This window comes from Agelaius tricolor, unplaced genomic scaffold (genome assembly GCF_023055355.1).
Source record: "Agelaius tricolor isolate 1412-34295 unplaced genomic scaffold, bAgeTri1.0.p SCAF_140, whole genome shotgun sequence".
Classification (NCBI taxonomy): Eukaryota; Metazoa; Chordata; class Aves; order Passeriformes; family Icteridae; genus Agelaius; species Agelaius tricolor.
Window position 1 is genome coordinate 125,202 of NW_027269400.1, and position 17,833 is coordinate 143,034.

Consider the following 17,833-nt stretch of genomic DNA (forward strand, 5'->3'; position numbering starts at 1 on the left):
CTGATTGGCTGAAAATCGCTGAGCGGGGCCAGTGCTCTGAGTTTCTGCCCAGCAACTGCATCGTCATCACTGCCGCACGTTCTGATTGGCCGGGATCTGTTGTGGGGTGGGGACGGGAGGAACTGGGGTTGCATGGGGTTTTTTTGGGTTGATTTAGGGATTGTTTGGGGTTTATTTGAGGGTGTTTTTTTGGTTTTTTTTGGGTTTTTTGGGGTTAATCTTTTTTTTTTTGGGTATAATTTGGTTTATTTAGGGTTATATAGAATTATTTGGGTTTATTTGCGTTTTGTTTTGATTACTTTGGTGTTTATTTAGGTCTACTTGGAGTTACTTGAGTTTATTTAGGGATTATTTGGGATTTATTTGGGGCTATTTATCGATTTTTTTAGGGATAATCTTGGCTTTAAATTGGTTTATTTATGTTTATTTTGTGTTTTTTGAGGTTATTTGGTTTTTTGTGTTTTGTTTTTGTTTTTAATTTCCTTTGTTTGGGGTTCTTTTGGTTTTTTTTTGTTTTTTTGGGTTATTTGGAAGTATTTGGGCTTATTTGGGTTAATTTGCTTTGGTATTTTTGTTTATATGGAATTATCTGGGGTTTCTTTGGGGTTATTTGGATTTTTATTGGTGCATTTGCGGTTTATTTAGGTGTACTTGGAGTCATTTGGTGTTATTTGGGTTTAATTTGGGTTTTTTGAGGTTATTTGGATTTGCTTGAGGTTATTAGCGTTTTTTAGGTATTGTTTGTGGATTTTTGTGGATTTTTGGAGTTTATTTAGGGATATTTGGGTTATTTGGGGTAATTTGGGGTCAAAAGATCCAGAAATGTTTCTCCTCTAAAAAACGGGAATTTTTCCAAAAAAATCCCGGAATTTTTCCCCAAAAAACCGAGAATATTCCCTTAAAAATCCCGGACTTTTCCCAGCCAATAGCGGCGAGCCGCGCCCCCAATCAACCAATCAGCGCGCGACTCCCCTCAGCAACGCCCGCCTCTCCCTTTTCCAAACCAACCAATCACCGCTCGTGTCCCCTCAGCAATGCCCGCCTCCCCCGTGCAGAGCTAACCAATCAACGCGCGCCTCCCCTCAGCAACTCCCTCCTCCCTCGCGCCGAACGAACCAATCGCCGCGCGCCTCCCCTCAGCAAGTCCCGCCTCTTTTTTCTTTCACCAACCAATCACCACACGTCTTCCGTCAGGAACCCCCGCCCATTCAACCAATCACCGCGCGCCTCCCCTCAGCAACTCCCGCCTCCCCTTCGCTTTATCTGTCAATCACCGCTCCCTAAACCAAACCAACCAATCAACGCGCGGCTCCCCTCAGCAACTCCCGCCCTCCCCGTACGGCTTCAGCCAATCAGAGCCGAGCCCGTAGCGGTGCCCCCTGACCCCGGGGCCGGGCATGGAGCGGGCGCCCCCTCCCCCCCCCGCCGCCGCCTCCCCTCCCGCCGCCCCCCGGGAGCCCCTCAGGGACCCCCGGGACCCCCTCAGAGACCCCCGGGACCCCCGGGAGCCGCCCCGGGCTCGGGCGGGTCCTGCGGGAGGCGCTGGAGAGAGCGGGGGAGGCGCTGGGAGAGGACGGGGGGCTCCGGGAGCTGCTGAGGAGGCGCAGGGACAGGTGAGGGGTCCTGGAGGGATCGTGAGGGGAATTTGGGGAGGGGTCTTGAGGAGGTTTGGGGGGGGGACTTTGGGAGGGTCTGGGGGGAACTTTAGGGGATTTTGGTGGGGTCTGGGGCGGCTTTGGGGGAATTTGGGGAGGGGTCCTCGGGGGGTTTTGGGGAGGGGTTTGGGGAAGGGTTTGAGGGAGTTTTGGGGGGGGGTCTGAGGGGGATTTGGGGAGGAATTTGGGGAGGGGTCCTGGGGAGATTTTGGGGCTCTTGGGAAGGGGCTTGGGGAGGGGTCTTGGGGCGTTTTGGGGAAGGGTTTGGGGGGATTTTGGGGAGTGGTCCTGGGTTGGGTTTTGGGAGCGGTTTGGGGGTCCTGGGGGGCTTTTGGGGAGGGGTCCTGGAAGGGTCTTAAGGGGGTCTGGGGTGGATTTGGGGAGGGGTCTCGGAGGAATTTGGGAGGTTTTTGGGGAGGGGTCTTTGAAGGGGTTTTGGGGAGGGGTCTTGGGGGTATTTTGGGAGGGATTTGGGGCGATTTTGGGGAGGGGTCTCCCATGGATCCCCCTCCCCAAAAAGCCTCGAGGGTCCCTGGAAGTGGCTCCTGTTCCACCGCCCGGTGCCGCCCCTGATCCAGAACGGGCCCCAGTGAGTTCCAAAAAAACCCCAAAATCCTCCTCAAAATCCACCCAAAATCCCCCTAAAAACCCCCAAATCCTTTCCAAAATCTACTAAAGCTCCCAACAACCTCCAAATCCCCCAAAATCTGCCAAAAATCCCCCTCAAAGAGCCCCAAAATCCCCCAAAACTCCCCCCAAAATGCCCCAAATGCCTCAAAATCCCCCCACAAGCTCCCCAAAACTCCTCAAACCCCCCCAAAACCACCTCAAAACCCCCCAAAATCACCCCAAACGCAATAAAGTCCCTCAAAATCTCCTCTAAATCCCACTCTAAACCCTAAAACCCAAAATCCTCCCCAAATCCTCTCAAAACCCCCCAAAACCCCCCAAAAATCCCCAAATGCCCCCAATTCCCGCCAAAAATCCCCCAAAATCCCTCAAATGCCCCAAACCCAAAACAATTCCCCCAAAACCCAACAAATTCCCCCAAAACCACTAAAATCCCCCCAAAATCTCCTCAAACCCCAAAAAAATCCTCCCCAAAACCACCAAATCCCCCCCAAACCCCAAAAAATCCTCCCCAAATCCCCTCAAAAACCCTCAAAACCGCCCCCCAAAAACCCCAAAATCCCCCCAAAATCCCCCAAAATCTCCCCCAAAACCCCCAAAGCACCCCCAAAACACCCCCAAATCCCCCAAACCCATCCCTATAAACCCCCAAAATCCCCCCCAAATCTCCCCAAACAACCCCAAAACCCCCCAAAATCTCCCCAAAACCCCCCAAAATCCCCCCAAAATCTCCCCAAATCCCCAAAATCCCCCCCAAAATCCCCCCCAAAATCCCCCCCAAAATCCCCCAAATCCCCAAAACCCCCCAAATCCCCCAAAAAACCCAAAATCCGCCCCCAAAACCTCTCAAAACCCCCCCCAAAATCCCCCCAAAATCCCCCAAATTCCCCCCCAAAACCCCCAAAGCACCCCCAAAACACCCCCAAATCCCCCAAATTCCGCCCCAAAACCCCAAAACCACCCCCCAAAAAACCCCAAAAATCCCCCAAATCCCCAAAAAACCCAAACCAATTCCCCCAAAACCCAACAAATTTCCCCAAAACCACCAAAATCCCCCCAAAATCTCCCCAACCCCCAAAAAATCCTCCCCAAATCCCCTCAAATCCCCCCCAAATCCCCCAAAATCCCCCCCAGAACCCCCAAATCCCCCCCAAACCCCCCAAAATCCCTTCAAAACCTCTCAAAACCACCCCCCAAAATCCCCCCCAAAACCCCAAATTCCCCCCCAGAATCCCCCCCAAATCCCCCCCAAATACCCCCAAACCCATCCGTATAAACCCCCAAAATCCCCCCCAAATCTCCCCCAAAAAACCCCAAAATCCCTCCCAAATCTCCCCCAAACCACCCCCAAATAACCCGAAAATTTCCCCCAAAATCCCCCCCAAAACCCCCCAAATTCCCCCCCAAAACCCCAAAATCCCCCCCAAAATCCCCCAAAACCCCAAAATCCCCCCCAAAACCCCCAAAATCCCCCAAAATCCCCAAAATCCCCCCCTGCAGGTGTGGCCTGGTGGCTCTGGCCATGGCCGGGGCTCTGCTGGGACCCCCCCGGCCCCAATTGGGTCTGGGGGCTCTGCTGGAGGCAGCGCGGGCCAGGGGCTACACCCGGCACGGGGAGATGTTCTCAGGTGATTTGGGGGCTTTTTGGGGCTTTTTGGGGCTTTTTGAGGGGTTTTGGGGCTTTTTAGGGGATGTAGGGGGGAGATTTGGGGGGATTTTGGGGGATTTTAGGGCATTTTTGGGGGGATTTTAGGGCATTTTTGAGGGGATTTTAGGGGAGATTTGAGGGGGTTTGGAGGGATTTGAGGGGGGTTTGGGGAGGATTTGGGGAGGATTTGGGGGGTCCTGAGGGGTTTTGAGGGGATTTTGGGGGATATTTGGGGGGGTTTGGGGAGGATTTGGGGGGTCCTGGGGAGTTTTGGGGGGATTTTGGGGGAATTTTAGGGCATTTTTGGGGGTTTGGGGGGAGGATTTTAGGGCATTTTGGGCGAGATTTGGGGGGACTTTGAGGGATTTTGAGGGGACTTTAGGGGATATTTGGGGGGGTTTGGGGAGGATTTGGGGGATTTTGGGGTGGTTTGGGGGAGATTTGGGAGGGTTTGGGGGGTTTTGGGGGATTTTGGGGGGATTTTAGGGGAGATTTGGGGATGATTTTGGGGAGGTTTTGGGGGATTTTTGGGGCAGTTTTGAGGGAGGTTTGGGGAGGTTTTAAGGGGGTTTGGAGGGGTCCTAGGGGAGTTTTTGGGGGATTTGGGGGCAGTTTTGGGGGGATTTTGGGGGATTTAGAGGTACCTGAGGTGATCTGGGGAGGATTTTGGGGGGATTTGGGGGATTTTGAGGGGTCTTGAGGGGTGATTTAGGGGAGTTTTGGGGGGGTCCTGATGGGATTTGGGGGAGTTTTGGGGGGGAATTTGGGTCTGGGGGCTCTGCTGGAGGCAGCGCGGGCCAGGGGCTACACCCGGCACGGGGAGATGTTCTCAGGTGATTTGGGGCATTTTTGGGGCTTTTTGGGGGGTTTTGGGGCTTTTTGGGGCTTTTTGGGGTGTTTGGGGGCATTTTAGGGGATGTAGGGGGGAGATTTGGGGGGATTTTGGGGGATTTTAGGGCATTTTTGGGGGGATTTTAGGGGAGATTTGAGGGGGTTTGGGGATGATTTGAGGGGGATTTTGGGAGGATTTGCGGGGTCCTGGGGGCTTTTGAGGGATTTTGGGGGGATTTTAGGGGAGATTTGGGGGGGGTTTGGGATGATTTTGGGGAGTTTTGGGGGGATTTTGGGGGATTTTAGGGCATTTTTGGGGGAATTTTAGGGGAGATTTGAGGGGGTTTTGGGGGATTTTAGGAGGGGTTTGAGGGATTTGGGGAGTTTTGGGGGATGATTTCGGGGAATTTGGGAGGATTTTGGGGAATTTTGATGGGGATTTTAGGGGGTATTTGGGGAGGATTTGGGGGCTTTTGGGGTAATTTTGCGGGTGTTTTCTGGGGTAATTTTGGGGTAATTTTGGGGGTGGTTTTGGGGTAATTTTGGGGATGATTTTGGCGTAATTTTGGGATATTTTGGGGTCATTTTGGGGTAATTTTGGGGTATTTTGGGGGTGATTTTGGGGTTATTTTGGGGTGGTTTTGGGGGTGATTTTGGAGTGGATTTTTAGGATTTTTTTGGGTGTATTTTTGGGGTGGTTTTGGGGTATTTTGGAGTAATTTCGGGGGTGGTTTTGGGGTAGTTTTGGGGTATTTTGGGGGTGGTTTTGGCGGTGATTTTGGAGTGGATTTTTAGGATTTTTTGGGGGTATTTTGGGGGTGGTTTTGGGGTAATTTTGGGATGATTTTGGGGTTATTTTGGGGTATTTTTGAGATGATTTTGGGGTGTTTTGGGGGCAGGTTCAGGGTATTTTGGGACTGATTTTGGAGTGGATTTTTATTACATTTTCAGGATATTTTTAGGGTATTTTCAGGATATTTTTAGGATATTTTTGGGGTGGTTTTGGGGTATTTTCAGGCCATTTTTAGGCCATTTTCAGGCCATTTTTAGGACATTTTCAGGACATTTTTAGGCCATTTTTAGGCCATTTTCAGACCATTTTCAGGATATTTTCAGGGCATTTTTAGGATATTTTTAGGATATTTTTGGGGTATTTTGGGGCTGGTTTTGGGGTATTTTTAGGATATTTTTGGGCTGGTTTTGGGGTATTTTTAGGATATTTTTGGGCTGTTTTGCAGTGGATTTTCAGGATATTTTCAGGCCATTTTTAGGATATTTTTGGGCTGTTTTGCAGTGGATTTTGAGGATATTTTTAGGATATTTTTTAGGATATTTTTAGCATTATTTTATGATATATTTAGGATATTTTTGGGCTATTTTTGGTGTGATTTTGGAGTTAATTTTTAGGATTTTTTCAGGACATTTTCAGGCCATTTTTAGGCCATTTTTAGGATATTTTTAGGATATTTTTAGGATATTTTTGGGGTATTTTGGGGGTATTTTTGGGGTGGTTTTGGGGGTGATTTTGGAGTGGATTTTTAGGATATTTTTTGGGTATTTTGGGGGTGGTTTTGGCGTTATTTTGGGGTATTTTTGGGGTTGATTTTGGGGAATTTTGGGGGTGGTTTTGGGGTAATTTTGGGGTATTTCGGGGGTGATTTTGGAGTGGATTTTTAGGATTTTTTTGGGTATTTTGGGGGTGGTTTTAGGGTAATTTTGGGGTGGTTTTGGGGGTGCTTTTGGGGTAATTTTGGGGTGGTTTTGGGGTGATTTTGACGTAATTTCCGGGTATTTCGAGGGTGATTTTGGAGTGGATTTTTAGGATATTTTTAGGATATTTTTGGGGTATTTTGGGGGTGCTTTTGGGGTAATTTTGGGTGATTTTGGGGGTGGTTTTGGGGTAATTTTGGGGTGGTTTTGGGAGTGATTTTTTGGTAATTTTTGGGTAATTTTGGGGTATTTTGGGGCTGGTTTTAGACTGCATTTTCTGGATATTTTTAGGACATTTTCAGGATATTTTTAGGATTTTTTTAGGATTTTTTCAGGATATTTTCAGAACATTTTCAGGCCATTTTTAGGATATTTTTGGGCTGTTTTGCAGTGAATTTTCAGGATATTTTCAGGCCATTTTCAGGCCATTTTCAGGCCATTTTTCAGGATATTTTCAGGATATTTTCAGGCCATTTTCAGGATATTTTCAGGACATTTTTAGGATATATTTAGGATATTTTTAGGATATTTTTGGGCTGGTTTTGGGGTATTTTTAGGATATTTTTGGGCTGGTTTTGGAGTGAATTTTTAGGATTTTTTCAGGATATTTTTAGGATATTTTCAGGCCATTTTTAGGATATTTTTGGGCTATTTTTGCAGTGGATTTTCAGGATATTTTCAGGCCATTTTTAGGATATTTTTGGGGTATTTTGGGGCTGGTTTTGGAGTGAATTTTTAGGATATTTTTCGGACATTTTCAGGATATTTTCAGGCCATTTTCAGGCCATTTTCAGGCCATTTTTCAGGATACTTTCAGGCCATTTTTAGGATATTTTCAGGACATTTTCAGGACATTTTCAGGCCATTTTTAGGATATTTTTTAGGATATTTTCAGAATATTTTCAGAATATTTTCAGGCCATTTTTAGGATATTTTTTAGGATATTTTCAGGATATTTTCAGGCCATTTTTAGGATATTTTTGGGCTGTTTTGCAGTGGATTTTGAGGATATTTTTAGGATATTTTTTAGGATATTTTTAGCATTATTTTATGATATATTTAGGATATTTTTGGGCTATTTTTGGTGTGATTTTGGAGTTAATTTTTAGGATTTTTTCAGGACATTTTCAGGCCATTTTTAGGCCATTTTTAGGATATTTTTAGGATATTTTTAGGATATTTTTGGGGTATTTTGGGGGTATTTTTGGGGTGGTTTTGGGGGTGATTTTGGAGTGGATTTTTAGGATATTTTTTGGGTATTTTGGGGGTGGTTTTGGCGTTATTTTGGGGTATTTTTGGGGTTGATTTTGGGGAATTTTGGGGGTGGTTTTGGGGTAATTTTGGGGTATTTCGGGGGTGATTTTGGAGTGGATTTTTAGGATTTTTTTGGGTATTTTGGGGGTGGTTTTAGGGTAATTTTGGGGTGGTTTTGGGGGTGCTTTTGGGGTAATTTTGGGGTGGTTTTGGGGTGATTTTGACGTAATTTCCGGGTATTTCGAGGGTGATTTTGGAGTGGATTTTTAGGATATTTTTAGGATATTTTTGGGGTATTTTGGGGGTGCTTTTGGGGTAATTTTGGGTGATTTTGGGGGTGGTTTTGGGGTAATTTTGGGGTGGTTTTGGGAGTGATTTTTTGGTAATTTTTGGGTAATTTTGGGGTATTTTGGGGCTGGTTTTAGACTGCATTTTCTGGATATTTTTAGGACATTTTCAGGATATTTTTAGGATTTTTTTAGGATTTTTTCAGGATATTTTCAGAACATTTTCAGGCCATTTTTAGGATATTTTTGGGCTGTTTTGCAGTGAATTTTCAGGATATTTTCAGGCCATTTTCAGGCCATTTTCAGGCCATTTTTCAGGATATTTTCAGGATATTTTCAGGCCATTTTCAGGCCATTTTTGGGCCTGCTCTGTGCTGATTCTGGGCTCTCCCCGTGTCCCCAGCCGCCCATTTGGCCTCCCTGGCCCAGGCTCTGCTGCCCTGCAGGGCTGAGCTGCTCCAGGGGGGGCTGGGGGGGCCCAACCGGGCCCGGCTGCTGCGGCACCTCCTGGGGGGAGGGGCCCTGCTCGTCCCGTATCCTTTGGGGCACAATTTGGGACATTTTGGGGTCACTTTTGGGGTTTGGGGGCTCCTTTTGGGGTCATTTGGGGTCACATTTGGGGTTTGGGGTGGCCCTGCTCGTCCCGTATCCTTTGGGGCCAAATTTGGGGTTTGGGGGCTCCTTTTGGGGTCATTTGGGGTCACATTTGGGGGCTCCTTTTGGGGTTTGGGGGCATTTGGGGACATTTGGGGTGGGCCCTGCTCGTCCTGTATCCTTTGGGGGCACAATTGGGGACATTTGGGGTCACTTTTGGGGTTTAGGGGGGCCCTGCTCGTCCCGTATCCTTTGGGGCACAATTTGGGGTCTGGGGTCAGAATTTGGGGTTTGGGGGCTCCTTTTGGGGTCACGTTTGTGGTTTGGGGTGGCCCCTGCTCGTCCCGTATCCTTTGGGGTCAGAATTTGGGGGGGTTTGGGGTCACAATTTGGGGTTTGGGGGCTCCTTTTGGGGTCACATTTGGGGTTTGGGGGCATTTGGGGTCAGAATTTGGGGACATTTGGGGTCACATTTGGGGTTTGGGGTCACAATTTGGGGTCAGAATTTGGGGTTTGGGGGCTCCTTTTGGGGTCATTTGGGGTCAGAATTTGGGGTCACATTTGGGGTTTGGGGGGCCCCTGCTCGTCCCGTATCCTTTGGGGACATTTGGGGTCAGAATTTGGGGACATTTGGGGTCAGAATTTGGGGACATTTGGGGTCACAATTTGGGGTCATTTGGGGTCAGAATTTGGGGTTTGGGGGCTCCTTTTGGGGTCATTTGGGGTCAGAATTTGGGGACATTTGGGGACATTTGGGGTGGGCCCTGCTCGTCCCGTATCCTTTGGGGGCAGAATTTGGGGACATTTGGGGACATTTTGGGGTCATTTGGGGTCAGAATTTGGGGTCTGGGGGCTCCTTTTGGGGTCACATTTGGGGGCTCCTTTTGGGGTCACATTTGGGGTTTGGAGTCACAATTTGGGGTTTGGGGGCATTTGGGGTCAGAATTTGGGGACATTTGGGGTCACATTTGGGGTTTGGGGTCACAATTTGGGGTCAGAATTTGGGGTTTGGGGGCTCCTTTTGGGGTCATTTGGGGTCAGAATTTGGGGTCACATTTGGGGTTTGGGGGGGCCCTGCTCGTCCCGTATCCTTTGGGGGCAGAATTTGGGACATTTTGGGGTCACATTTGGGGTTTGGGGGCATTTGGGGACATTTGGGGTGGGCCCTGCTCGTCCCGTATCCTTTGGGGGCAGAATTGGGGACATTTGGGGACATTTGGGTGCATTTGGGGTCAGAATTTGGGGTCTGGGGGCTCCTTTTGGGGTCACATTTGGGGTTTGGAGTCACAATTTGGGGTTTGGGGGCATTTGGGGTCAGAATTTGGGGACGTTTGGGGTCACAATTTGGGGTCATTTGGGGTCAGAATTTGGGGTTTGGGGGCTCCTTTTGGGGTCATTTGGGGTCACATTTGGGGTTTGGGGTGGCCCTGCTCGTCCCGTATCCTTTGGGGGCAGAATTTGGGACATTTGGGGACATTTGGGGACATTTGGGGGCATCTGGGGACATTTGGGGTCACATTTGGGGTTTGGGGGCAGAATTTGGGGACATTTGGGGGCTCCTTTTGGGGACATTTTGGGGTCACTTTTGGGGTCTGGGGGCTCCTTTTGGGGTCTGGGGATCAGAATTTGGGGTTTGGGGGCTCCTTTTGGGGTCATTTGGGGTCAGAATTTGGGGTCACATTTGGGGTTTGGGGGGGCCCTGCTCGTCCCGTATCCTTTGGGGGCAGAATTTGGGGACATTTGGGGGCTCCCTTTGGGGTCACATTTGGGGGCTCCTTTTGGCCTTTGGGGACTCCTTTGGGGTTTGGGGTCACAATTTGGGGTCACATTTGAGGTTTGGGGGCTCCTTTTGGGGTTCGAGGGCTCCATTTGGGGTTTGGGGATCAGGATTTGGGGTTTGAGGGCTCCTTTTGGGGTCACATTTGGGGCTATGGGGTCACAATTGGGGTCAGAATTTGGGGTTTGGGGGCTCCTTTTGGGGTCACATTTGGGGTTTGGAGTCACAATTTGGGGTTTGGGGGCTCCATTTGGGGGCACATTTGGGGTTTGGGGTGGCCCCTGCTCATCCCGTATCCTTTGGGGGGCAGAATTTGGGGTCACATTTGGGGTTTGGGATCAGAATTTGGGGTTTGGGGTCTCCTTTGGGGTCATTTGGGGACATTTGGGGTCACTTTTGGGGTTTGGGGGCTCCTTTTGGGGTCACATTGGGGGTTTGGAGTCACAATTTGGGGTCACATTTGGGGTTTGGGGCGGCCCCTGCTCGTCCCGTATCCTTTGGGGGCAAAATTTGGGGTTTGGGGGCTCCTTTTGGGGTCATTTGGGGTCACATTTGGGGTTTGGGGTCAGAATTTGGGGTTTGGGGGGGCCCTGCTCGTCCTGTATCCTTTGGGGCAGAACTGGGGACATTTGGGGTCAGAATTTGGGGTCTGGGGTCACATTTGGGGTTTGGGGGCTCCCTTTGGGGACATTCGGGGGCTCCCTTTGGGGTCATTTGGGGGCTCCTTTTGGGGTTTGGGGGCTCCTTTGGGGTCATTTGGGGTCACATTTGGGGTCTCCATTTGGGGTCTGTCTTTGAGGTTTTGGGGTCTCCCTTTGGGGTCTCCCTTTGGGGTCTCCATTTGGGGTCCCCTTTAGGGTTTTGGGGTCTCCATTTGGGGTCCCCCTTTAGGGTTTTGGGTCTGGGATTGGGGTTTTGGGTTCCCCTTTAGGGTTTTAGGGTCCCCTTTGGGGTTTTGGGGTCTCCATTTGGGGTCTCCATTTGGGGTCACATTTGGGGTTTTGGGGTCTCCATTTGGGGTCCCCCTTTAGGCTTTTGGGGTCTCTCTTTGGGGTCTTTCTTTGGGGTTTTGAGGTCTCCATTTGGGGTCTCCATATTGGGTCCCCCTTTAGGGTTTTGGGGTCTCCATTTGGGGTTTCTCTTTGGGGGTTTTGGGGTCTCCATTTGGGGTCTGGGATTGGGGGTCTCCATTTGGGGTCCCCCTTTAGGGTTTTGGGGTCTCCATTTGGGGTTTTTGGGGTCTCTCTTTGGGATTTTGGGGTCTCCATTTGGGGTCTCCATATTGGGTCCCCCTTTAGGGTTTTGGGGTCTCTCTTTGGGCATTTTGGGGTCCCCTTTGGGGTCCCATTTAGGCTTTTGGGGTCTCCATTTGGGGTCTCCATTTGGGGTCCCCTTTAGGGTTTTGGGGTCTCCATTTAGGGTTTTAGGGTCCCCTTTGGGGTTTTGGGGTCTCCATTTGGGGTCTCTCTTTTGGGTCTCCATTTGGGGCTTTTGGGGTCTCTCTTTGGGGTTTTTGGGGTCCCTTTTAGGGTTTGGGGTCCCCGTTTTTGCTCCTTGACCCCTCAGTTACGACGGCGACAGCAACCACGCCCCCTGCAGCCGCCGGGGCCACCGCGCGCATTGGGCCCTGCTCAACGGTCAGGGGAATGGGGGGCTGCCAAAATACCCCAAAACCAGCCCAAAATCACCCCAAAACCAGCCCAAAATCCACCCCAAAATCACCCCAAAACCAGCCCAAAATCCACCCCAAAACCAGCCCAAAATCACCCCCAAAATCACCCCCAAACCAGCCCAAAATCACCCCAAAACCAGCCCAAAATCACCCCAAAACCAGCCCAAAATCCACCCCAAAACCAGCCCAAAATCCACCCCAAAATCCACCCAAAACCAGCCCAAAATCACCCCAAAACCAGCCCAAAATCACCCCAAAATCACCCCAAAACCAGCCCAAAATCCACCCCAAAACCAGCCCAAAACCACCCCAAAATCCACCCCAAAATACCTCAAAAATCCCCTTAAAAATACTCCGAAAATCACCCCAAAATCACCCCAAAAAATCCCTAAAATCCCCTTAAAAATACCCCAAAAACCACCCGAAAATCCCTCCCAAAATACCCCAAAAACCACCCGAAAATCACCCCAAAAATCCCCTTAAAAATACCCCCAAAATACCCCAAAACCAGCCCAAAATCACCCCCTAAATACCCCAAAATTGCCCCAAAATCACCCCAAAACGCCCCTTAAAAATAGCCCAAAAAACCACCCGAAAATCACCCCAAAAATCCCCTTAAAAATACCCCCAAAATACCCCAAAACCACCCCAAAATCCACCCCCAAAACCACTCCAAAATCCACCCCAAAATCCACCCCAAAACCGCCCCAAAAATCCCGTTAAAAATACCCCAAAAATCGCCCCAAAAATCTACCCAAAATCGCCCTAAAATCACCCCAAAAAACCCCAAAATCCTCAAAAATACCCCCAAACCACCCCAAAACCACCCCAAAATCCCCTTAAAAATACCCCCAAAATCGCCCCAAAACCACCCCAAAATCACACCCAAAATACCCCAAAAATCCCCTTAAAAATACCCCCAAAATACCCCAAAACACCCCAAAATCACCCTAAATCCCCTTAAAATACCCCCAAAACCACCCCCAAAATCCTCAAAAATACCCCCAAACCACCCCAAAACCACCCCAAAATCCCCCCCAAAATCACCCCAAAACCAGCCCAAAATTACCCCCTAAATACCCCAAAATTGCCCCAAAATCACCCCAAAACGCCCCTTAAAAATACCCCAAAAATCACCCCAAAATCACACCCAAAATACCTAAAAAATCCCCTTAAAAATACCCCAAAATCACCCCAAATCACCCCGAAATTACCCCAAAAACCCCCTTAAAAATACCCCAAAAATCCCCCCCAAAATCCCCCAAAAAATCCCCAAAAAACCCCAAAAATCCCCCCAAAATCCCCAATTTTGGGGCTCTCTCCCTGAAGCCCCCTCCCCATTTTAGGCTCCCCCTGAAGCCCTCTCCCCATTTTAGGGTCTCCTCTGAAGCCCCCTCCCCATTTTAGGGTCCCTTGAGCATTCACCCCCAAATTCCCCCCAAATTCCCCCCAAAATCCCCCAAAAAATCCCCCAAAAAACCCCAAAAATCGCCCCCAAAATCCCCAATTTTGGGGCTCCCCCTGAAGCCCCCTCCCCATTTGAGGGTCCCCTGAGCATTCACCCCCAAATTCCCCAAAACCCCCCCCAAAATCCCCCCAAATTCCCCCAAAAAATCCCCCCAAAAATCCCCAAAACTCCCCAAAATCCCCCCGAAACCCTCCCAAAATTCCCCAAAATTCACCCTAAAATCTCCCCCTAAAAACCCCAAACCCCCCCCAAAATTCCCCCCAAAATTCCCAAAAAAACCCCCAAAATCCCCTAAAAATCCCCTAAAAAATCCCCAAAATTCCCCCCAAATCCCCCCAAAATCCCCCCCAAATTTCCCCAAAATCCCCCCAAAATTCTCCCCAAATCCCCCCCAAAATCCCCTAAAAATCCCCAAAATTCCCCCAAAAAAATCCCCCCCAAAATCCCCAATTTTGGGGCTCTCCCCCTGAAGCCCCCTCCCCATTTTAGGGTCTCCTCTGAAGCCCCCTCCCCATTTTAGGGTCCCTTGAGCATTCACCCCCAAATTCCCCCCAGATCCCCCCAAAATCCCCCAAAAAACCCCAAAAATCCCCCCAAAATCCCCAATTTTGGGGCTCCCCCTGAAGCCCCCTCCCCATTTTAGGGTCTCCCCCTGAAGCCCCCTCCCCATTTTTAGGCCTCCTCGTGGCCGTGCCCCCCCAGGAGCCGCTGGGACCCCGATTCCAGAGGGACCCCGAGATCCCCAACGTCTTCCACGCCCGGGAATTTGGGTCTGGGGGCTTCCAAAATGGGGGTGGGGGCTTCCAAATTGGGGCTGGGGGCTCCCAATTGGGGTTTTTGGGGTCCTTACTTGAGGAGGGGCCTCAATTTGGGGAGGGGTCTCAGTGCCAGGAGAGGCTGCGGGATTTGGGGCAGGGCTCTGGTTTTGGGGCTGGGGGCTCCCAAATTGGGTCTGGGGGCTCCCAAAATGGGTCTGGGGGTTCCCAAATTGGGTCTGGGGGCTCCCAATTGGAGGAAGGGCTGCGAGATTTGAGGCTGGGGTCCCAATTTGGGTCTGGGGTCTCAAAGGGGCCTGGTGATCCCAAATTGGGTCTGGGGTCTCCAATTGGGGCTGGTGAGCCTGAATTGGGTCTGGGGTCCCCATTGGGCCCTGGTGATCCCAAATTGGGTCTGGGGTCTCCAATTGACTCTGGGGTCTCTGAATTGGGTCTGGGGTCTCCAATTGAGTCTGGGGTCTCAAAGAGGCCTGGAGATCCCAAATTGGGTCTGGGGTCCCCAATTGAGTCTGGGGTCCCAATGGGGCCCGAATTGGGTCTGGGGTCTCCAATTGAGTCTGGGGTCCCGAGTGATCCCAAATTGAGTCTGGGGTCTCCAATGGACTCTGATGACCCCAAATTGGGTCTGGGGTCTCCAATTGAGTCTGGGGTCTCAAAGGGGCCTGGCGATCCCAAATTGGGTCTGGGGTCCCCAATTAACTCTGCTGCCCCCGAATTGGGTCTGGGGTCTCCAATGGACTCTGGGGTCTCTGAATTGGGTCTGGGGTCTCCAATTGAGTCTGGGGTCTCAAAGGGGCCTGGAGATCCCAATTTGGGTCTGGGGTCCCCAATTGAGTCTGGGGTCCCAATGGGGCCCGAATTGGGTCTGGGGTCTCCAATTGAGTCTGGGGTCCCGAGTGATCCCAAATCGAGTCTGGGGTCTCCAATTGACTCTGCTGTCCCCGAATTGGGTCTGGGGTCCCCATTGGGCCCTGCTGACCCCAAATTGGGTCTGGGGTCCCCATTGGACTCTGCTGTCCCCGAATTGGGTCTGGGGTCCCCATTGGGCCCTGCTGACCCCAAATTGGGTCTGGGGTCCCCAATTGACTCTGCTGTCCCCGAATTGGGTCTGGGGTCCCCAATTGAGTCTGGGGTCTCAAAGGGGCCCGAATTGGGTCTGGGGTCCCCAATTGAGTCTGGGGTCCCGAGTGATCCCAAATTGAGTCTGGGGTCTCCAATGGACTCTGATGACCCCAAATTGGGTCTGGGGTCTCCAATTGAGTCTGGGGTCTCAAAGGGGCCTGGCGATCCCAAATTGGGTCTGGGGTCTTCAATTGACTCTGGTGACCCCGAATTGGGTCTGGGGTCTCCAATTGAGTCTGGGGTCTCAAAGGGGTCCGAATTGGGTCTGGGGTCCCCAATTGAGTCTGGGGTCCCGAGTGACCCTAAATTGGGTCTGGGGTCTTCAATTGACTCTGCTGTCCCCGAATTGGGTCTGGGGTCCCCAATTAACTCTGCTGTCCCCGAATTGGGTCTGGGGTCCCCATTGGGCTCTGCTGTCCCCGAATTGGGTCTGGGGTCTCCAATTAACTCTGGCGACCCCGAATTGGGTCTGGGGTCCCCATTGGGCTCTGCTGACCCCGAATTGGGTCTGGGGTCTCCAATGGACTCTGGGGTCTCTGAATTGGGTCTGGGGTCTCCAATTGAGTCTGGGGTCTCAAAGGGGCCTGGTGATCCCGAATTGGGTCTGGGGTCCCCAATTGACTCTGCTGTCCCCGAATTGGGTCTGGGGTCCCCATTGGACCCTGCTGTCCCCGAATTGGGTCTGGGGTCCCCAATTGAGTCTGATGACCCCGAATTGGGTCTGGGGTCTCCGTTCGGGGGGGGTCTCCTGGTGCTGGCGCTGCAGGGGAAGAGCCCCCGGCCTCAGCTGTGGCCGCTGGGGGCGCTCGCGCTCAGCAACGCCCAATTGGGGGAGCTGAGCCCGCGGCGGCTGCGCGGCGGCTTCGTGCTGCCCCCTGGCGGCCTGGCCGAGGGACTGCAGGGCCGCGCCGTGCTGCTGCACCCCCTGCAGACCCCTCCTCAAAATAAAATATAATAAATTATAAAAATAAAACAAAAAATCGGAATTATTTTGGTTTTTTTGCTGATTTTTTGCTGATTTTTGGTGATTTTTTGAGGGTTTTTTGGTGATTTTTTGGTGATTTTTTGGTGATTTTTTGAGGTTTTTAGGGCGGTTTTTTGTGGCTTTTTTGGGGGATTTTTGTGGGGTTTTTTGGGAGATTTTTGTGGGGCTTCTTGGTGGATTTTTATGGGGTTTTTTGGTGATTTTTGTGGGATTTTGGGGGGATTTTTGTGGGATTTTGGGGGTAATTTGGGTGCATTTTGGGGCTCTCGGGGCTCTCTGAGGGCAAGGCCCAACTGGGGGAGCTGAGGCCGCACCGCGCCCGCGGCGCCTTCAGTGCTGCCCCCTGGCGGCCTGGCCGAGGGACTGCAGGGCCGCGCCGTGCTGCTGCACCCCCTGCAGACCCCTCCTCAAAATAAAATATAATAAATTATAAAAATAAAATTAAAAAATCGGAATTATTTTGGGTTTTTTTGGTGATTTTTTGGGATTTTTTAGTGAATTTTTGGGGTTTTTAGGGCATTTTTTGAGGCTTTTTTGGAGATTTTTGTGAGGTTTTTTGGTGGATTTTTGTGGGGATTTTGTGGGGTTTTTTGGTGGATTTTTGTGGGGATTTTTGTGGGGTTTTTTGGTGGATTTTTTTGGGGTTTCTTGGTGGATTTTTGTGAGGTTTTTGGGTGATTGTTGTGGGATTTTCGGGAGGTTTTGGGGCAATTTGGGTGCATTTTGGGCCTCCGGGTGTCTCTGAGGGCGCTCAGGCCCAGCAAGGCCCAACTGGGGGAGCTGAGGCCGCACCGCTGCAGATCCCTCCCCAAAATAAAAAATAATAAATTACAAAAATAAAATTTAAAAATGGGATTTTTTTCTTGTTTTTCTTGTGGTTTTTGTGGGATTTTTGGGGATTTTTTGAGGTTTTTTGCTGATTTTTGGTGATTTTTTGAGGTTTTTAGGGCTTTTTTTGAGGCTTTTTTGGAGATTTTGGTGGGGATTTTTGGTGGGGGTTTTTGTGGGGTTTTTTGGGGGATTTTTGGTGGGTTATTTTGGGGTTTTTTGGGTGATTTTTGTGGGATTTTCAGGAGATTTTGGGGGCAATTTGGGTGCATTTTGGGGCTCTCGGGGCTCTCTGAGGGCGCTCAGGCCCAGCAAGGCCCAACTGGAGGAGCTGAGGCCGCACCGCTGCAGATCCCTCCCCAAAATAAAAAATAAAATAATAAATATAAAAATAAAATAATAAATGGGATTTTTTCTTGTTTTTCTTGTAGTTTTTGGGGGGATTTTTTGGGTTTTTGGGGTATTTTTTGGGGTATTTTGGTGGATTTTTGTGGGGTTTTTTGGTGGATTTTTGGGGGATTTTTGGGAGATTTTGGGGGGTTTTTTTGGGTATTTTTGGGGGTTTTAATGGGGATTTTTTGGGGGATTTTTGGTGG

At 50.2% G+C, this 17,833-nt stretch overlaps 1 protein-coding gene across 6 annotated transcripts; it reads left to right on the forward strand.

Moving 5' to 3' along the window:
- The first annotated feature begins 1,321 nt into the window (after window positions 1-1,321).
- Window positions 1,322-17,481, forward strand: ACTMAP (actin maturation protease). Of its 6 annotated transcripts, none has more exons than XM_071420421.1 (7): window positions 1,322-1,613; window positions 2,176-2,244; window positions 3,786-3,913; window positions 8,419-8,548; window positions 11,953-12,023; window positions 14,203-15,191; window positions 15,444-17,481. In XM_071420421.1, the coding sequence occupies exons 3-7, from the start codon at window positions 3,808-3,810 to the stop codon at window positions 16,377-16,379; spliced, it is 2,232 nt and encodes a 743-aa protein (XP_071276522.1). In that variant the 5' UTR covers window positions 1,322-1,613; window positions 2,176-2,244; window positions 3,786-3,807; the 3' UTR covers window positions 16,380-17,481. The 6 variants fall into 6 exon arrangements, with proteins under 6 accessions (XP_071276522.1, XP_071276523.1, XP_071276520.1 ...); XM_071420422.1 differs by having other exon boundaries at window positions 14,203-15,086; XM_071420419.1 differs by having other exon boundaries at window positions 1,323-1,613; window positions 14,203-15,569; window positions 15,675-17,481.
- The last annotated feature ends 352 nt before the right edge of the window (window positions 17,482-17,833 follow it).